The following is a 21,387-nucleotide window of genomic DNA, read 5'->3' on the forward strand; positions in this document are numbered from 1 at the left end:
ATCCATAATCCCTTGTATGTTTCCTATTCCTGCTGTAAAAAATTATCCACAGATTTAGTGGCTTAAACAACACAAATGTATTATCTTACAGTTCTGGAAGTCAGAAGTCCAAAAATCAGTCTCACTGGGCTAAGATCAACATGTCACCAGGGCTTTGTTCCTTCTACAGTCTTGGGAAAATCTGTTTCCTTACCCTTTCCAGCTTCTAAAGACTGTCCGTTCCTTGGTTCATGGTCCCACATCATCTGACTTTGGTTCATGGTCCTTCCATCATCACATTTCCTCTCTCCCTCTGCTTCTATCATCACATGGCCTTTTCTGACCCTGACTTTCCTGCTTCCTTTTACAAAGACCCTTGTGTTTACATAGGACCTACAATCCAGGATAATCTCTCCATCTCCAGGATCCCTATTTTAATCTACAAAGGTCCCTTTTGCCAAGTAAAGTAACATTATCACAGGTTCACATGGACATCTTTGAGGGGGCCATTATTCACATCTTCCTCTTCTATTCTCAAGGCCACTGTTCTATTTCAGACCTCATTACCTCTCCTCTAGGTTACCTTATCATCTTAAAAATAACTGATCTCTTTAAATCAAATCTCTCCTTGCCCCAATTATTTCTACAGACACCATAACCACACTAATCCTCACTTTTCAGTGATTATTACATGTCTCAAATTCACTCACTTTCCTTCTCTTTTTAGTAACTATTCCAAACCTTCACACCTTCTTCAAGCTCACAATATTCCCAAAGTCTTTTCTTAAAATCATTTTACTTCTTTTTCACAGAAAAAGCAAAGGTTATTGGGTATGTTTCCTGCCTGCAAACTTTTTTTTTTTAATTTTATTTTTATTTATTTTGGCTGCATTGAGTCTTCGTTGCTGCACGCGCGAGGGCTTTCTCTAGCTGCGGCGAGCGGGGGCTACTCTTTGTTGCGGTGCGTGGGCCTCTCACTGCAGTAGCTTGTCTTGTTGCGGAGCACAGGCTCTAGGCACATTGGCTTCAATAGTTGTGGCACGTGGGCTCAGTAGTTGTGGCTGGCGGGCTCTAGAGCGCAGGCTCAGTAGCTGTGGCACATGGGCTTAGTTGCTCCGCCCTGCCTGCAAACTTAATCCGTATCTCCATCCACTTTATATTCCACCTGATCTCAGAGCAGAGGTGCTCCTCTTTCTATCTAAGGCTAACTCCTGTAATAATACTTTCAATCCCATATTCTCTAGATCCTTACTTCAGAGTTTGGCCCACAAACCAAAGCAGCATCATCTTCATCTGGGAGTTTATGAGAAATGCTGTATCTCAGGCCCCAACCCAGACCTTCTGATTCAGAATCTGCATTTCAACAAAAGCCCCATTATAGTTTGAGATGCTCTATGCTAGGCTCCTCTAGGGAGGAGGAGATGAGATGCTCTATGCTAGGCTCCTCTAGGGCTACTCCATTACTTGTGACTTCAACCTTTTGCTGTCTATTCACTATTTCCCCTCAGGAAATAAATAACTCAAGACTCTAAGATCTTTAAAAACAGACAAGAAAAAACAAGCAATAAATGGCACCTTGATATTGTATCTTTATCTCTCCTTCCAATTACAGCCAAATTCTCATCCACCCCACATACTCCTCAAACCACTCTAATCTGGCTTATATGTCCTCACTGTAATCATTGAAGTGACCAATGACCTACCTCTGGAGGAAAAATAAAGGGAAAAGGAAAGAAAAATATCAATATCTATGATGACAATGTTGACTATACCCTTAAAAAACACTTTCTAACCACTTCCACTACCGTTTTTTTCCTGATTGTTTTTTTACTTCTATGGCTATTTCTCAGTGCTCCTTAAGGTTCCTCTTCTTCATTATATCCATTCTCCCACGTCCCCATGATAACTTAATTCATACATATGTATGGCTTAAATTATCACCTAAACATAGATTACCCCCCCGAAGTCATCCTCCACCCCTCCCAAATATCCTAAATGCACCTTCAACACAATACAGCTGAAGCTATTAGGCTTCCTCTCCAAATCCACGCCCTTTCTCCTTAAATATACCCTATCCTCAGGCAATGGTACCCACTGAAGTAGCAGAAATCCAGAAGTCATTCTATATTCCACCTGATCCCTTTCCTCCCTTCTCCCGTATCCAACTGATCTCCAAGTCCTGTCAATTCTACATCTCAAGCATGTCTCCAATTTTCGAGGCTCTTTATCCCCTTAGCTACTATTTCACATGAGGTCCTACCTCATCTTTTACTTTGCCCAGTGTAATAGTCTCCTTACCAGTTTCCCCACTTCGAGTCTCTACCTTTTGCAATTTACTGCCACCTGAATCTTTCAGTTACCCTCTATCAAAATTCTTCATAGCCTTGCACTGCACACAAAACCTTGTCCAGCCATCCCAAAGCACATAAAGTGTCAGGTCTAGAATGTTTCTCTCATGTTCCTCTCTTTTCCTATTTTATCTGCTAAGCAAAGGGATACTTCATAGCAAAGCACAAATGTCTACCACACCTCTATAAAGCCTCCCCTTATTATGCCAGGCAGCTGCAGATGTTCCTTGAACTATGATCCTACAACACTTCATTCACATTTCATTAAAATAATAATGTCTTCCCCAACTAAACTGAGATCACTGAATTCTCATAGCCCTGACTAGCACAGACCTGGCACTGGCAGACGCTCAATAAATATTTGCTGGTAGTATTCCTACTGAATAGAATTCACCTTCCTTAGTCTAGTATTAACGTGCTGCATAATCTGTCTGGTCCTAACCTACCTTTCCTTATCAAGTTCTGAATTTGCCTAATGCTCCACACCGTTACTCCCACAGATTGACCCACTGAGATTATCCTCTTCTCCTCCATCTTCTATTGAAGTCCTATCCACCTTTCAAGGCCTAGTCCAAGAATCCTTCCTTCTTCATAAAGCCGTACCACCAACCCCAAGAAAAAAGCAAGCTCTCATTTCTTTGAATCCCTGTAGCACCTTATCTGCATCCTTCTTAAGATCTTTATCATTCGTAACACTGCACTTTAGATGTTACCACATTATCTACTAGACTACATCCTCTTTAAGGCGCAAACACCAGATCTAATTCATTTTTGTATCACTCCACAGCCCTTAACGTAAGAACACACAGATGGTAGTCTTTTATTAAATAAACAAGCATACCACACTGACACCCACAGTTTACAAAATACTTTTATAGGCATTTTTCATTTGACTTGCTCTTTGTATCAACCAAGGCATAGAGAAAGCAGATGGAAGAACTAAGATAAAGAGGGTCAAGAAATTTACTTAGAGGCCAGGAGCTATGAAAAGGTAGAGTCAATACTCAAGAGCAAGTCTTTCAGTTTAAAGCCAGGCATTATTTATTGCCACCACACCATACTACACCCTTCCCCTCCATTTATTTAAATCTTATCTGTCTTTATGGGTCAAGGTAAAGTCCCATCTCCTCTGTAACCTTCTCATTTGCTGAAATCATATAACACTTGTTACATACCGCCTTGTATTTTTATGTCTATGTTTTTTAAAAACATAAATTGGATTATACCACACCTTCGCCTAACACTCTCCAATGGCTTCTCAATGCATTTAAAATAAAATAAAAATCTTTTTTGTGATCCACAAAACCCAAATTGCCTCTCATCTTTATTATACCCGCCTTCACTCACTAGGCTCCAGCCACACAAGCCTCTTTTCTGTGTCTTCAAAGGGTCATGCTTTGCAACCTAAATGTCCGTCAACAGATGAACTGATAAAGAAGATGAGGTATATACAACAGAATATTACTCAGCCATAAAAAAGAATGAAATAAGGCCATTTGCAGCAGCATGGATGGACCTAGAGCTGATCATACTAAGTGAGGTTAAGTCAGAAAAAGAAAGACAAACATATGATATCACTTATATGCAATCTAAAAAAAAATGATACAAATGAACTTATTTACAAAACAGAAACAGACTCATAGACATTGAAAACAAACTACCAAAGGGGAAAGGGAGGGGAGGGATAAATTGGGAGTTTGGGATTAACAGATACACGCTACTGTATATAAAATAGATAAACAATAAGGACCTACTGTATAGCACAGGGAACTATATTCAATATCTTATAATAAGCTATAATGGAAAAGAATCTGAATGAGAACAGATATATAGAGATAGAGACAGAGACAGAGATGTATAACAGAATCACTTTGCTGTACACCTGAAACTAACACAGCATTGTAAATAAATTATACTTCAATTTTTTAAAAAAATGAGAAAAAAGAAAATGAAAGTCACACTTTTTTTTGATTTGATACCTTAAAACATTGTTTTTTATCTTCCTGGGATGCTTAGATCATCACATAGCTGACGCTTGTCATTTAGGTCTCCATTTAATTATCAACTTCATAGTGAGGTTGATAAATTAGAAAGACAAATTAGCACATATACACCTCTCTTCTCCACCAATGTCTTATTTACCACTATAACCCCAGTGCCTAAAACTATGTCTGGCATATAATAAGAGGTTAAAAGATATTTACTGAAGTGATTAATAAAAGTAAAGAACAAGTTATCTACTTCTCTGAATGTCTGCAAATACTAGCAGAATGCTTTGGGTAACTGATACCCAGCTAGTTAACTAATAGGCATAGGTCCACTGATAAAATTCTACTTAAACTAAGAAGATTTAGGAGACAGAATTACATTTAGTTAACTAGCTTCTTCATATAAACATTGAGATAAATTTATTACTTTTATTAACAACCTAACATTTTACATCCATTATCCCACAGGGACTTAATAAGCAAAACTAATTTTTCTAATGTAAAACTATATTTATTCCTTATTTTTAATAACTAGAGGGTCTTCTTGATTAAAAAAATAATTCAGTCACAGAAGAAATACAAATGGCCATTTAAGACATTTAAATGTTGTCTCCTCTCTGGTAACCAGAAAAGGCAAAATAAAATGTTGGCAATAAATTTACAACCATCACAATGGCAAAAAGAAAAATTCTGAAAATATCAAGTATTCACCAGAATTTAGAGAAACGGTCACTCATATAAATTATCAGAGGGAATATAAAATTGCTAACTAAGCCTTTTAAAAAAAGGCAATTTGGTAGTACCTATCAAATGCTTTTGATCTGCAATTTCACTTATAAGAACATATCCTACAAAAACATTTCCAAATGTGTCAAAAGTTATCACTCAGATATCCTTTAAAGGACTGTTTGTAATATTAAAAAATTTGAAAAAACAGCTTAGTGCCCAACAGTTGATGGTTAAATAAAGCTTGATAGATTTCATTATGGAATTCTATGTAGCCACTTGGAAAGATCTTCAAATCATACTGTTAAAAAAAAAAAGTAAAAAACAACACTTATGGCATAATAACATTCTTAATGTTTATGTGTATATATGTTTGTATGTAAGTATATATGCAGAAAAAGGATGTACACCAATCTATTTACACGGTTATATATTTGGAAGGAAATGAGAATGAAAAGGGCATAAAGGGTAGCTTTCACATCTTGCTACATCTCTGTACAGTTTTCAAGCATTTCATACGTTTTAAATATAAAAAGAGTATAGGTTAAAAAAAGTCACAAAATTTTGTTGTATAAAACTGAAAAATGCAGAAAAATTTAAGGATAAACACCAACAGAAAACTTTAAAGATGAACACTACCAGAAATTACTACAAACCAGAACGTATAGTATTTTACAATGTTTTTTACACTGTCACTTTCTTTAATAAAAATGAAAAAAGTTTTATCAATTTATTTACTCCAGTACACCAACTGCTTAACTTCAAAGAATTAAATGTAGAAAATCATGCATGCTTAAGTAACACTAACTAAAGGAAACTACCAACCTTAGTGCATATATTTTCCATAATGAAACATTTTTCATGTTTCTTCCAGCAGAGTCTATGAGGAAACTGATGTGGCCAATCACTATGCACGTACTACAAAACAGGAGACTTCCTCTTTCCCTAGCCCATAGGACAATAGTGGATAATTACACAGGCTTGTGTGTAAAGGACACCATAGGACAATAGTGGATAATTACACAGGCTTGTGTATAAAGGACAACCAAAGCATCTGGAATTTTTCTGACACCAAAAATTAGACTCTGAGGGAAACAACTTTAATCAAAAAATAAAACAAATGCATTTATGAAAAATTCACAGCTAAAATCATTTTGTGGAGAAAGACTGTTTTCCATACCTAATCAGGAACAAGGCAAGGTAGTCCCATTTCACCTCTTCTAATCAACACTGAACTTGAAATTCTATCTGCTATAATTAGGCAAGAAAAAGAACTAGTCCAGGGGAAAATAAAGAAATAAAACATTCTCTATTTGCAGATAACATATCTTGTATATAGAATATCCTAAGGAATCCGCTAAAAAACTATTAGAATTAATAAGTCAGCAAGATGGCAGGATACATGATCAATATAGAAAAATCTTCTGTAGGGAATTCCCTAGCAGTCCAGTGGTTAGGACTCAGCACTTTCACTGCCAGGGCCCAGGGTTCAATCCCTGGTCGGGGAACTAAGATCCTGAAAGACGCGCAGAGCAGCCAAAAAAAACCAAAAAAACAAAACACTACTGTAGTTCTACACAGTAGCAATGGACAATGAAAATTTACTTACAAAACAAGGTCCTACTGTATAGCACAGGGAACTACTAATTCAATATCCTATGATAAACCATAATGGGAAAGAATATGAAAAAGAATATATATAACTAAGTACTCTGCTGTACAGCAGAAATTAACACAACATTGTAAATCAACTATACTTCAATACAATTTTTTTTAATTTACCCCCCAAAATTTAACTTACAATAATAATTCCCATTGCAATAGACTTAAATAGAACACCTAAGAATAAATTTAACAAAAGAAGTGCAAGGATTGTACCTACAACAAAAAACACCATTGAAAATACTAAGGAAAATCTAAATAAACGGAAAGACATTCCATGTTCAGTTATTAGATGACTTCACATTATTAAGATGGTAATACTCCCAAACTGATCTCCAGATTCAATGCAATCCCTATGAAAATCCTTAACTGCCTTTTTTGCACAAATTGGCAAGCTGATCCTAAAATTTGTGGGGAAATGCAAAGGATATCCCCACCACCCTCCCCTGCTCCCACAAAAAAAGACAATAAACACAAAGTCAAAGCAATCTAAAAGAGAAAATTTGAAAGTTCATACTTCCTGATTTCAAAAATTACTGCGAAGTTAGAATAATCAAGACTGTGTCGTACTGGCATAAGGATGGACATGTAAATCAATGGAATAGAACTGAGAGTCCACAAAATTAACTGAAAATAGATAGAAGATCAAGATGTAAGAACTAAAACTATAAAACTCTTAGGAGAAAATATAGGAACAAATCTTTGTGACTTTTAATTAGGTAAAGGCTTCTTAGGTATGATACCAAAGCACAAGCAACAAAAAGAAAAGTTAACTAGACTTCATCAAAATTTAAAACTTTTGTGCTTAATAGATATCAACAAAGTGATACAACAGGAGAAAATATTTGCAAATCAACTATCTGTACCATAATTTATTTATCTGCCCCCCATTCAGAGTACTTAGGTTGTCTCCAGTTTTTGTTATTAGGTAGGAATTATTCATTCCATTTTACAAATAGAAAGACTAGGGCTCAAAAAGGATAAGTAAATAAATTGCTTGATATTGCTCTGCTACAAAAGCACCAGAGTTACCACCTAAATTCACATCTGTATTATTTCTAAGTCTTTGCTTTTCCTTTATACTGTATCTCTACCCAGCCAACCCAAGGCACAAGATCGGCCAAACACATAGTAGTCTTTTGGTTGTTCTGTTGACCGCTGCCCTAGGAATTCTTTTTTCTTCTTCTTCTTTTGGGTCCATAACCAATGTCTCAAAAGCTAAGTGACTTGTCCAAAGTTACAGTGCTACAATAGCCCAAGTGGTTGCCAACAAGTTACTTGCGGAAGACTCCATTTCTTTGTACTAAATTAAAGCTGACTCTCCCAAACACAAGAGTTTGTCTCTCTAGGAGAAGGAGAAATGTTGAAAGTCATATTAAGGGACTTGGATCCAGAATATATAAAGAACTCTTAAGATTCAACAATAAGAAGGCAACCAGCTTTTAAAATAGGTAAAGGATTTGAATAAACATTTCCCCCCAAAAGATATACAAATGGCCAATAAACACATGAAAAAATGCTCAACATTATTAGTCATTAGGGAAATGAAATCAAAAGCACAATAAGATAGCACTTTAAACATAAGGATGTCTATGATTAAAAAAAAACAACTATTGTCAAGGATGTGGAAAAACTGGAACCCTAACATACTGCTGGTTGGAATATAAAAATTGATGCTGCCACTCTGAAAAACAGTTTGGCAGTTTCTTAAAATGTTAAACATAAGCTTACCATATGACTCAGAAATTCCATTCTTAGGTATATACTCAAGAGAAATAAAAACATATCTCCATGCAAAAACTGAACACAAGTGTTCAAAGGAGCATTATTCATGACAGACCAAAGTGTAAACAACCCAAGTATCCATCAACTGATGGTAAAATATGGTATATCCATATAATGGAACACTACTTTGCTAAAAATGGAATGAAGTACTGATACATGCTACAACATGTATGAGCCTTAGAAACATTAAGTTTAATGAAAAAAGCCAGTCACTGAAGACCATAAACTGTGTGATTCCATTTATATGGAATGTCCACAAAAGGCAAGACCATAGAAACAAGAAAGTAGATTGGCGCTTGTCAGAGACTTGGGGAGGTGGGAATGCAGAGTGACTACCACTGAGTTTCTTTCAGGTTTGATTAAAATGTTCTAAAATGAGTGGCAATGGTTGCACAACTCTGTGAATACACTAAAGACCACTGATTGTACTATTTAAAATAAAAGTAAATTGTATAGTTATTTTAAAAACTAGAAAAAGTAAATAACATAATACTGAAATGTTTCGTGTTTATTCTAAAAGTGTATTTCCTTTCCTTTATGTTCCTAATGGAACACTGAAAGTTAAAAAAAAAAAAAAAAAAAGACAGATGGCTGACTTTCTGCAGATTTGCTCAGGCAAACAAGTTCTAATCCACTGAGCATAACCCTGTCTTCATGTTTCACTGAATCATGTCTTGAGACGTGTTTTTGAAGAGAGAAAAAGGAAAGATGGTGAGAATAGCACAGGAAGGGCTTAATACTTGATTTGCATGAAGGCACATATTTTTGATTAGTCTAACTCTAGTCATCATGAATTTATTCATAGGCCAATATTAGACTCTGCTAATAGCAAAATTTACTGTAGTTCTATACATTAGCAATGGACAATCAAAATTAAATTACAAAAACAATACCCATTATAATAGCCTTAAAAAAAATACCTAGGAATTTAACAAAGTAGTTCAAGGATTGTACCCTGAAACATTTTTCAAAAATTGAAAAGATTAAGGAAAATCTAAATAAATGGAAAGACATTGCATTTTCACGTATTAGATGACAACATTATTAAGATAGGAATACTCTCAAATTAATCTCCGGATTCAATGCAATCCCTGTGAAATTGTTTATAAATTCTGAGGTGCTGGATATTTTATTATCCAAATCAATTTAATATTATTTGTCAGGTATCTATCACCTATAGATACAACAGGTGGCAGGTGCTTAAGAGACACTAAGATTAAAAAAGAAACTCATGGAACTTAAAATCCAGTGGCTGGGGCTTCCCCAGTGGTGCAGTGGTTAAGAATCTGCCTGCCAATTCAGGGCACACGGGTTCGAGCCCTGGTCTGGGAAGATCCCACATGCCGCGGAGCAACGAAGCCCGTGCACCACATCTACTAAAGCCCGCGTGCTCTAGAGCCCGCGCACCACAACGAAGAGTAGCCCCCGCCCGCCACAACTAGAGAAAGCCCACGCGCAGCGACAAAGACCCAAAACAGCCAAAAATAATAAATAAAAACAAATAAATTTTTTTAAAAATCCAGTGGCTGATGCAAAAACAAATTATTATGGAAACTCTCGTCAAACTACACAAGCCAGAAGTGAAATAAGTCAAAGTGCCCTGGGGGAAAAATACATATATACAGAATTCCATACCTAGCAAAAATATCTTTCACAATGGAGACTTTTTCAGACAGACAAAACAGCAGACCTGCATTAAAAGAAATGTTCAAAGCCATCCCTCTGGCCAGAGAAAAATATTACATTAAAATTTGGATCTACACAGAGGAAAGAGAAATGTTTGAAAAGGTATGTATAAAAGTAGGTAAATGACTTTTCTCATTTTAAATTTCATGTCTACACATAACATACATAAGTTATACATATGTAGAAATAAAACATATGACAAGAACAGTACAAAAGACAAGAAGAAGAAAATGGAGGCATGCTCTTGTAATGTTATATTATACATGAAGGTAGACTGTGATAAATTAAAGATGTATATTACAAAACCAAGGATGTATAAGCACAGGGAACTATTTTCAGTATCTCATAATAACCTATAATGAAAAAGTATATATAAATTACTGAATCACTTCAATGTACACCAGAAACACAACACTGTAAATCAACTACACTTCAATTAAAAAAAAAAAAAAAAAGTTAAAAAGAAACCCAAGGAGAAAAAAACCTGTGAACATGAGTTAGGCAAAGTTTGAGGACACAGGCAATGACAAAGAACACAAATCATAAAAGAAAAAATTGCCAAATGAGATTTCATGAAAATTTAAAACTTCTGCTTTTGAAATTACTGTTAAGGAAAGGTGAGCCAGGAAAGGTGACTGGCTCACCTTTGCAAAACATGTATCTGATAAACAGTTTGTATCCAGAATATGTACAGAACTCAATGAGACAAACAACCCAATTCATAAAGAATATGGACAAAACATTTTAAGACACTTCTCAAAAGACATGAAGAGCAAATAAGCATACAGAAAGATGCTCAACATTATTAGTCATTAGGGAATTGCAAATAAAACCACAATGATATACCGCTATACCTCTACTAGAACAGCTAAAATCAAAGACTGACAAAAACTGAAGTCTCAGTGAGACTATGAAGCAACTGGAATGCTCATACACAGCTGACTAGAACGCAAAATGGTACAGCCATTTTGGAAAACAGGCTGGCATTTTCTTATGAAGTCAAACATTCACTTAATCATACAACACAGTAGTCCCACCCCTAATTTGCTCACAAATAATAAAAGCAAAAGATCTATATTCAAATGTTCACAGCAGCTTTGTTCATAACAGCTCAAAACTGGAAACAACTCAATTGTTTATCAACTGGGTAATGGGATAAGCAAATTGCAGTATATTCATAAATGGAATATGACTCAGCAATAAAAAGGAACAAACCACTCGAACATGCAACAACATCAGTGAATCTCAAAAGCTGGCTAAGTGAAAGGCAGACAACAAAGATTACATACCATATAATTCCATTTATATGACATCAAGAAAGGTAAAACTAATGTGACAGAAAGTAAATTAGTGGTTGCCAAGGACCACAGGTAAGAGTAGGGGACGGACTGCAAAGAGGCACAGGGAACTTTTGGGAGCAATAGGAATGTTCCAGTTATCATGATTGTGGTGATTCATCAAACCCATTTAATTGCACACTTAAAACTGGTGAACTGTACTATATGTAAAGTTATACCTCGATAAAACTAGTTTTTAAAATGAATGAATGAAACATGTCCAAAGTACGGGGGTGGGGGTGGAGAACTCTAATTAATCCAAGCCTGGATATAATAAGTATTCATAAAAGTGATCTCGGGGCAATAAGCATTAAGAGAAATCACTTTGGGATGAGATTAATGAAGGCTTCATAGATAAGATGACACATGAACTATGGTTGAAAAAATGGACAAGTAGGATTGGCCAATTGAGGGTAGGGCATAAACTAACCTAAAGGGGGCTTACAACTCCATGTTTTTAAAATGGTAAGGAGTCCAGTTTGTATTGTCATCAACACATACAGTGAGAAATAAGGTTATTTTGGGTCAGTCTATGTGGAGAATCTTAAATGCCCAGTTCAAGAATTTGACTCTGTAAAAATGTTTTACAAAAAAATGACAGAATGGGCTTCCCTGGTGGCGCAGTGGTTGAGAGTCCGCCTGCCGATGTAGGGGACACGGGTTCGTGCCCCGGTCCGGGAGGATCCCACATGCCGCGGAGCGGCTGGGCCCGTGAGCCATGGCTGCTGGGCCTGCGCGTCCGGAGCCTGTGCTCCGCAGCGGGAGAGGCCACAACAGTGAGAGGCCCGCGTACCGCAAAAAAAAAAAAAAAAAAAAAAAAAAAAGACAGAATCAAAGTGGCATTTTGAGATTAATTTGAATGCAGAAAACAGGAAGGGCTCAAAGAGAAAAAGCCCAAATGCAATCAGAATCAACAATAAGGATGTAAGCTACTGAGTTTCGAACTAAATAAGAGTAGACCAGGGCTTCCCTGATGGCACTGCGGTTAAGAATCCACCTGTCAATGTAGGGGACATAGGTTCGAGCCCTGGTCCAGGTAGATTCACATGCCATGGAGCAACTAAGCCTGTGCGCCACAACTACTGAACCTGCGCTCTAGAGCCTGTGGGCCACAACTACTGAGCCCACATGCCACAACTACTGAAGCCCACGTGCCTAGAGCCCGTGCTCTGCAATAAGAGAAGCCACCGCAACGAGAAGCCCACGCACCGCAACGAAGAGTAGCCCCTGCTCGCCGCAACTAGAGAAAGCCTGTGCACAGCAATGAAGACCCAACACACAGCAATGAAGACCCAATGCAGCCAAAAATAATTAATTAATTAATTTTAAAAAAACAGAGTAGACCAAAGACCATTACAGAAGGACAAATTAGAACAAGCAATTCAGTAGAACTCAGGAGGGAGAGGAGGTAAGTATTACTAAGGTTTTGGCACTGGATGCTTGGGAGAAACTACTGCCACTTAAAACACATGCACACGCACACACAAATCAAAAAATTCTTAAAACTAGATGTTAAATAAACAAGGTTAAAAGACTCACAAAAATACTAATACTACAAAAAACACTTAATATCTCTACTACAAAGAGCTCTTATAAATTAGAAAAACATCAAATAATGAATCAAGAAATCAGAACATCCAACATACAGATGAAAAGAAAGGCAGCCTTATTAGATATTAAAGAAACACAAATGAAAAAAAATAACGGGACATCTGACAACTCCAAGCGATGGTGGGACTGAAGAAACAGGCATTCTCACACTGTTGGGAAATATAAATTGGTAAAAGCCTTCTAAAAGGGCAATATGACAGTGTATCAGAACTATAAACCTGTAAACCATTTTTGACCCCAGCAATTTTATCCCTAGGAAATCCAATCTAGAGGAGATAATGGGCAAATGCACACAAAAATTCTGCGACAAATGCATAAACATAGAAAAAAACAAAAAATAAAATAAATAAGAATCTAGCAAAATGGACTTGGCCAAAGAAGTTATCGTATATCCATACAACAGAATACTAGCAGCCAATATAAAGAATATACTATGGAGTACAGGGCACAAAATAGCGTTGTAGTATGTTATGTAAAATCTTATGTCCTTATGCATATACGCATAGAAGTCTAGAAGAATGTTCATCAAAATGTCATGGGGGTGATCATCTCAGTTAGCTGGATTCAAAGGGACTTTTAATCTCATACTTTTCTATACTAACAAAATTTCTACCATGAGCCTCTATTATTCTTTGTAGATATGTGAAAAATAATGAAGAGCAATATCAGAAAAAGAAATGACTCCAAGAGAAGTGAAATAATTAATTTAATGGTGGATAAATTAAGTTTGAAGTGTCAATAAAATACTTCAGTGAAAGTATCCCTATACAACTGAAAATGCAAAAAACGGAAAAGAAACAGAAAATGGGCATGCAGCCCATGAACTACTTTCGTTTTCAGTTCCTCTCACCACCTTTTTCATTTCCATTTTATGCAAATTCCAATTTTTAACCTAGACTTTAATCCTCTAACCTACATTTATTTTCCAAATATATTAAGAACACTAGATTCTACCATAATTTGCATGTGCAGAAATTCAAGGAACAAAATCACTGCGAATAAGTAATACATTTCATAATACTTTTGCTTCCAACACCCACTTTAAAGTTTACAGATATCTACATATGAAACAAAGCCAACCAAAAACAAAAATAACAACAAAAACTTAAATGATATTCATAGAAAGCATACAGAATAAAAGATTTAAATGACCATAAATATGAATATTAAGCAACATTAATTTTCAGCTGGTTTCTCAAAAATAGCTATTAATTTTTCAGTCAGGAAATAAAAGCTTGACATACAGTCTACTCAGAAAATTTTCACCAAAAAAACCAGATCATACAATAGAGTACAAATATAAATACTAAGTCTGAATTTATTCTTTTTTTTTTTTTTTTTTTTTGGCAGCACTGGGCAGGCAGCATGTGGGATCTTACTTCCCGGACCAGGGATGGAACCTGTGCCCCCTGCATTGGAAATGCAGAGTCTTAACCACTGGACTGCCAGGGAAGTCCCTGAATTTATTCTGTTCACCCTAAAAGTGACTCCCAGCATCCTTGACTCATTCCAGTAAAGCATGAGCTAGAAGGGGGAAGTTCTTAAATTTTCTCCTTATAGATCAAAACAATTACTCCCCCATCCTAGAGTATACGTAAACCAAAACAGCAAGTAAATTTAGAGATACAACTGACATTTATGCAAAAGCTGGTTTGCATTAATCTGTGGACAAAAATATTCAAATTAATTCAACCACTAATAAATACACTTTGGAATTTGTCCTTTAGGAGCTTACAATCTAGTAGGAAAAACACAAATTTTTAAAAGCTCTACAGCAAAGATAAAATAAAGTGCCGTAGAAATATAACGAAAGGAATTAACTTTTTCTGGGTGAACGGAGTAAAGGTCTCAAGATGGTGGAATTTGAGCTGGGTTTTGAATGCAAAGCTGGAGGCAGAGAAGAGGAAAAAAGGCATTTGAAGCTAAAAGAACAGCAAATGGAAAAATGTAGAGAAATAAAAGTGCCTCTAAAAATGGAACTCTGATAGAATGGGACCAGATATAAAAGGCATTACCTGACAATGCATTAGAAAATTTGGACTTAATTAATGGAACTGATACAATCTAATCAAAATTTTCAGCAAACTCTCCTGTATAAAGAATAAATTGGGAAGAAAAGAATAACAAGAAGTCTGATTACAAATGAGGGCCCCAACTAAGGTACTGGAAATGGAATAAATATTAGTGTTAGAACAAAAATGTGAGAGAATGAGTAGATGTAAATGTCAGGCAAGGTTGGGTCAGAGAAGCAGCAAAACACAAGCCCATCTTGGGAATGAAAGGATTACAGTTTGGAGACTTAAGACAGTTCACTTAAATTCCCATTCCTTCTGAGTGTTTCTGCATTTATCCAACTATCCTGTATTTTTAACACTTTTGAAAATCATTTTAAGAATTCAATTCATCTAAGGATATTCATGACTTATTTCCAGTAAGTACATATCAAATCAGTATTTTATGAGTAATAGCTTTTTTAAAATTCTGGAATGTCTTCATTTCATATATTTTTGAGCACTAGTTTCTAGGACAAAACACTAAATAATCCACAACAAGAGATACTGCGTATCATATGCAAATGAATACTAATAAATTCATTTAAATTTCCATCTAGGGTATGCCCATCTTTAGATTCTCAGGGTCTCAATATTACTCCGTAACAGAGGTTTCTGCTGCTTCTTGGTGGAAGAGAAGTTCCACAGGTTCAGAGAGAGAATCAATTATATATAACAATTTATTGTACTGATTGTAACTTGTCTGACTTGAGTGACTTCAGACCAAGACATCCCATGGCAAAACAACCCTCAATAACTATTATTAGTGTCTTCAAAAAATGTTTTTAGCCTCCTATTCATAAAACCTACAAAAAAGACAAAATGAGCTGAAAGAACCTTTAGAAGAATTTGGTTTTTTTAATCTTCAAAATGCTGCAAAGATGGCCAGGAAACAGAAATTAACACATAAATATCCAAACAGGGGGGTGAATTTTAGCAAAACAGATCATTAAGTGAGGTGGTCAGCTCCCTTGAACCCCACCTGAGGTTCAATACAGCACAATATCAAGAGCTGGTACTTCAAAATCAGCCCAGGGTTTGAATCCAAGCTGACTTTGGAACAAATCACTTAACTTTTTAGAGCTTCCATTTCCCAATCTATCAACAGGAATGTTCCAACCACAACATGGGTTTTGGAGGTGAATATATGTTAAGTATTTATCAATGCCTGGCGTTCAGTAAAACCTAAATGTCAGTACCACTGCCTCTCATTCTGAACAGCTCCTCTCTTCAGTCCACCTGCACATTCATTATAAGGCCAATCAGCAGAATTATATGACTTCTCACATCCCAACAGTCAAGTAGCAAAGGAAATATGGTAACCCGGTTATACAGAGGAAAAAGGAAAGCTAAGAAGGGACTTGATGAAAAGCATGAGCAGCAGAGGGCTGAAGATTCAGATGTTGGCAAAGAGCAGGTTGTGAAGTACAAGTCAATAGAATAGAGAGGATTTATTCTAGGAACTAACACAGAGAAAATCTTCATTCCATGGTCTCAATACCATTTTGAATGTGCATGCATTTCCTTAAAAATATCTACAGTGACAATTCATTCATATATAAGCTCCATGTGGGCTGGAAAAAGACCACTCTGCTATTTCCTATAGCAAAACACAGTCTCTATTAAATCCTTACATATCCAGGCCCACAATATTTCACATGCTCAATGAACGCCATCATTCCTTCCCTTACCCATTCAACAATTATTAAGAGTCTAATTGTGCCAGATACTACACTGAGCACTAGGAATACAACGGTCATCAAGACAGGATAATTGCCTTCATGGAGCTCGCAATCCAAGAGTCTATTCGTTAAACAACATGGGCCACCTATCACAATGACTTAAACAAAACTTTTTGCATTAAGCTGGACAAGATAGTTCAATTAGTTATTCCAAAACAGTAATAACACATTTGTTATATTTAAAAATCAAGTTCTTCAATCAACTATTTTAACTATAAATTCTGGGCCCCATATTTTAAGCAGGACATTTGACAAACTAGGTATAATATAATGTGAAATCAAAAACTGTATGCAAAATGAGTTTTTTGACCCAGAGAAGAAAAGACAAAACAACTGTCTTGGGCTTCCCTGGTGGCGCAGTGGTTGAGAATCTGCCTGCTAAGGCAGGGGACACGGGTTCGAGCCCGGGTCTGGGAAGATCCCACATGCCGTGGAGCAACTGGGCCCGTGAGCCACAACTACTGAGCCTGCACGTCTGGAGCCTGTGCTTCACAGCAAGAGAGTCCGCGATAGTGAGGAACCCGCGCGCCGCGATGAAGAGTGGCCCCCGCTTGCCACAACAAGAGAAAGCCCTCGCACAGAAACGAAGACCCAACACGGCCAAAAATAAATTAAAAACAAAAAAAAACCAACTGTCTTTACATTTTGAAGAGGCAGTATACAGGTTTGCTCTGAACTATTCCAAAAAGTTAAACTTGAAGCAATTATTAGAAGTTACGTGGGGGCAGATTTCTGTTTCAATATGAAGAATTCTAGCATTTCAAGCTATTCAATAAAAATTCCACCACGTTACATTTCTGTAATAGTCTGTAATATTTCTACACTTTGCAAAACACAAATCTTTTTTTCCTTTAAAAAGAAATCATTTATTGAGATGTAATTTAAGTACAGCAAAATTCACCAATTTTAAGTGTACATAAAACACAAATTTTCATTTAATCCTTGGAATAATAAAAAAAAAACAAGTATTTTGCTGTTACAGTTTAGGAAACTGAGTCTCCCAGGGCGTTGCTAAGACACTGGGCAAACCAGAAAGTCCCAAATCTAATGGAATAAGCTGTCTCAAAGTAACATCTTCCCACCTCTAGATGTATACAGGCACACAACCAAAAGGCTGGATGTCAGGAATGTTGGCCAAAATATTCTAAAGCTTCTTCCAAACCCAACCACTTAGAAACACTGGTGGTCAACACAGACACCAGGAAAAGATTCAGTAATGAATGGTCCTCTAGAACGCAAGCCTCAAGAGGGCAAGGACCTTGTCTCTCTTCATTGCTATATTCCAGTCCTTAAAACAGTACCCGGCATATAATATGTGCTCAATAAATATTTGCTAAATACAAATAATCCCAAATGCACATACCACTGCTCTGAAATAAATATAAAATACACAGCACTATCAGATAATAAAGGACCTCACTGAAGTATCCAGCAACTAAAAGGCCTGATAAACAAAAAATCCATTCCTAAAATTGCATCATACACTTAAAATTGCTATCTAAAGCACTGAAACTTTGACCTACTCCGTCAAAAACAAATTCATCTGCAAAAAATGCAAGCCTTTTGGCAAACCTATTTTAATTAAACTAAAATATAAACTCGTACAAGACACAGAATCTAGATATGGTGAAATGAGTTTTCAATGTTGATAGTCTTTGCTTAAGGCATCAACTAGCATTGAAAGTGTGCTTGAACCCTGCAAGAATGAAGAGATTTATACAGCTGGTTTGGTTTAAAGACAAACACACACAAATCTCCACTCGCATTACATCTTTACACTTACTAGGCTGACGCTTCAAAGAGATCTAATTTTACTGGTACACATGTTGTATTGAGATTCAACATAACCGTGCTTAGAGGTACTCAGCAGCTGCTTGGCATTACTGAAAAGTAAAACCAATAAGAAAAAACAACGGCTGCAAACAATTCGTAATACCCTAAACTATAAGGCCTAGAATTTCTAGACATCTAAAAGAATTTAAGAACCTGTAATATCCTCAGAAGTTACTTTTAATTCATTTTGCTTAACAGATAAATATATATCAATGCACACACCATTTTTGGAGAACAGCATTATATAACAGGCAAGGCATTAACAGCTATATTAAAGAATTACTCCAATTTCACTAAAGTATACCTTTCAAAGATATCTGAACAAAGATTCTGACACTTAAAGGTCTATTAACTTTAAAGTAAGTGTAAACAGTAATTTAAAGTACTAGCAGATAGTGTGATAGTTTAAGAAACGTCCAGTACTAAGCCATTCACTCGGTGGCTACACTGGATTACACCAACTAGCTTATGTTTATATTACATTATTAGCAACTGGGTGTCACCACAAACCAACACAGAAACCACAATCTCATTATTTTCTTCTACTTTTTAAAATCATGACTTTGGAAGATCAGGTTAAAAAAAAAAAGCTATTCCACACAAGAATACCATAAAATGAGTATCTTCTTTATCTTACGAATTAAGAACCGTAAGCTTTTTCACATATGGAAAGAATGAACTTGACAGAAAGGCTGCTTTTCCCACCGCTGTACTAATCATATGAAACATTTGCAACCCACATCTAACTCTGACATCAGCACCTGGCGCCGATTCTCCTTTACAAATGCTTACTCCCTAAGCTGCAATCCACTCCTAAGTCTCCAGCAACGAAACCTCTTCGGAGGGCTTTCAAAACTGTGACAAATCACCCTCCAGGCTGACCCAAAGCAACTGCGCTGGAAAAGCAAAGAGCAGTTTAGAGAAACCCGTTTAAATGGATTAACGCAACTCCTTTAAAACGGTGAACCCTTCCTCAGAACCCTTCCCCGCCAGAGCGAGGAGAAACTCTGCCGGACCTGTTGCTTTGTCCCCTCCGAAGCCCCCACAAGGTGCTCGGGGCGCGCGAAAACGCCCCTCCCCACCGGAAGCCCCGTGCCAGGTGAGGTTTTCTCGCCTCGCCGGCCGACTGGAATGCTGCAGCGCCCCATAGCCTCTTGCCCTGCCTCCGGGGCTCTGGCCGGCCCAGCCCGAGACAGACCCCGGGACGCCGGACTCACCTGATCACAGGGCTGTAGGGGCTCCGGGAGCGGCGCCAGCTGCTGCTGCTGTACGGGCTGGGGGACACGTCGCCGCCCCGCTCGTAGGAGCTGTGGCGGCTGTAGCTGGGGGAGCGGCGGCGGCTGTAGGGGCTCGGGGAGCGGGCCAGACGCCGCGAGTAGGGGCTGCTGCCGCCTCCCGCCGGGCTGGGGGACTTGCGGCTCCGCAGGCTCTGCGAGGCCCTGTGGGACACCGGGCTGTCGTCCCGGCCTCCCAGCGGGCTCAGGGACCGCTGCCGCCGCCTGTAGGCCTTGGGCTCGGTCTTGTCCTCCCGGTAGGCCTTGGGCGGCTCCTTGTAGGCCGACGGCGGCTCCTTGGACGACTTAGTCCGGCTCCGGTGGGCCTTCGGGTCTCGGTCCTTGCGGCTGCTACTGCTGCTGGACGTGGCCGAGGCGCTTTTCCGGCGGCCGCCGCTGCTGCTGCTGCTGCCACTTTTGGCGGCCTCCACCCGCTCCTCGCCGCCGTGGCCGTGGCGGCTGCGGGACTTGGAGGCCTCGCCGCCGCCGCCGCCGCGCTGCCCGTCCCGCCGCCGGTGCTCGCGGTGGCGGTCTTTGCTGCGGCCGCTGCTGCTGCGGCGGTCCCGGCGGGGCCTGCGCTCCGACCCTTCCCCGCGCCGCTGGGTGCCGGAGGAGGAGGCCGGACTCCCGCCGCTGCCCCCCGTTCCCCCGGCAGCCGTCGCCGCCGTTGCCGCGCTGACCCCCCCCAGCAGCAGCCCCTGCTCGGACTGGGAGCTTACATCCTCGTACTCCACCAGCGGGGTCACACCCCCGCCGCTACTAGCACCGCCACCGCCGTCCTGCTGCGGCTGGGGCAGCGAGAAGACCCGACGCTTCTCCGCCTCCTGCCCGGCGCGGGGCCCGCGGCGCCGCTTCTGCCGCCCTCCTGCGCGCCTCTTGCCTCTCGCCAGCCGCTTGACCTCCAGAGGGGGGCCCGGGCTGAAGCAAGAGGAGGAGGCCGCGGCGGCGGCGGCTGCGGCGGCGGCCGTGCCGGGAGCAGCCAGGAAGAGCAGAGGCGGCGGGGGCGGCGGCGGTTGCAGGAGCTGCGGCTGCAGGAGCGGCAACAGCAGCGGCGGCTGCTGAGGGGACAGGAATCGCCTCCGCTTGCGGCGTTCCTCCAACTTCTTCTCCGCCCAGCTCAAGCCCCCGCCTCCCCCCAGCGCCGTGTCCGAGCTGCTCGGCATCGCCTAGAGCCCGCCGCAGAGCGCGGCGCGGGTGCGGCCTCCTCCCGGGTCAGATCCTGGCCATCTCCCCCGCCGGAAACGGGAACGGCGGCGGCGGTGGCGGAGGGACACCGAGCACCAGGGCCGGCCGGGAGACGCGCCACGATAATCCGGGTCGGGACTCGGGTCCCTGGGTTCCAGATCACAGTGGGGTACGCAGCGG

At 39.3% G+C, this 21,387-nt stretch overlaps 1 protein-coding gene across 2 annotated transcripts in view; it reads right to left on the reverse strand.

Annotated features, from left to right (window-relative positions):
* The window catches only part of CDK13 (cyclin dependent kinase 13), a 106,799-nt gene extending 85,614 nt beyond the window's left edge, over positions 1-21,185 (reverse strand). For both annotated transcript variants that reach the window (XM_065883418.1, XM_065883417.1), the window contains exon 1: positions 19,966-21,185. In XM_065883418.1, the coding sequence (XP_065739490.1) occupies positions 19,966-21,185 (1,220 nt within the window). The remainder of the gene's footprint in view (positions 1-19,965) is intronic.
* Positions 21,186-21,387: the final 202 nt, after the last annotated feature.

This window comes from Phocoena phocoena, chromosome 9, assembly GCF_963924675.1.
Source record: "Phocoena phocoena chromosome 9, mPhoPho1.1, whole genome shotgun sequence".
NCBI classification, from domain to species: Eukaryota; Metazoa; Chordata; class Mammalia; order Artiodactyla; family Phocoenidae; genus Phocoena; species Phocoena phocoena.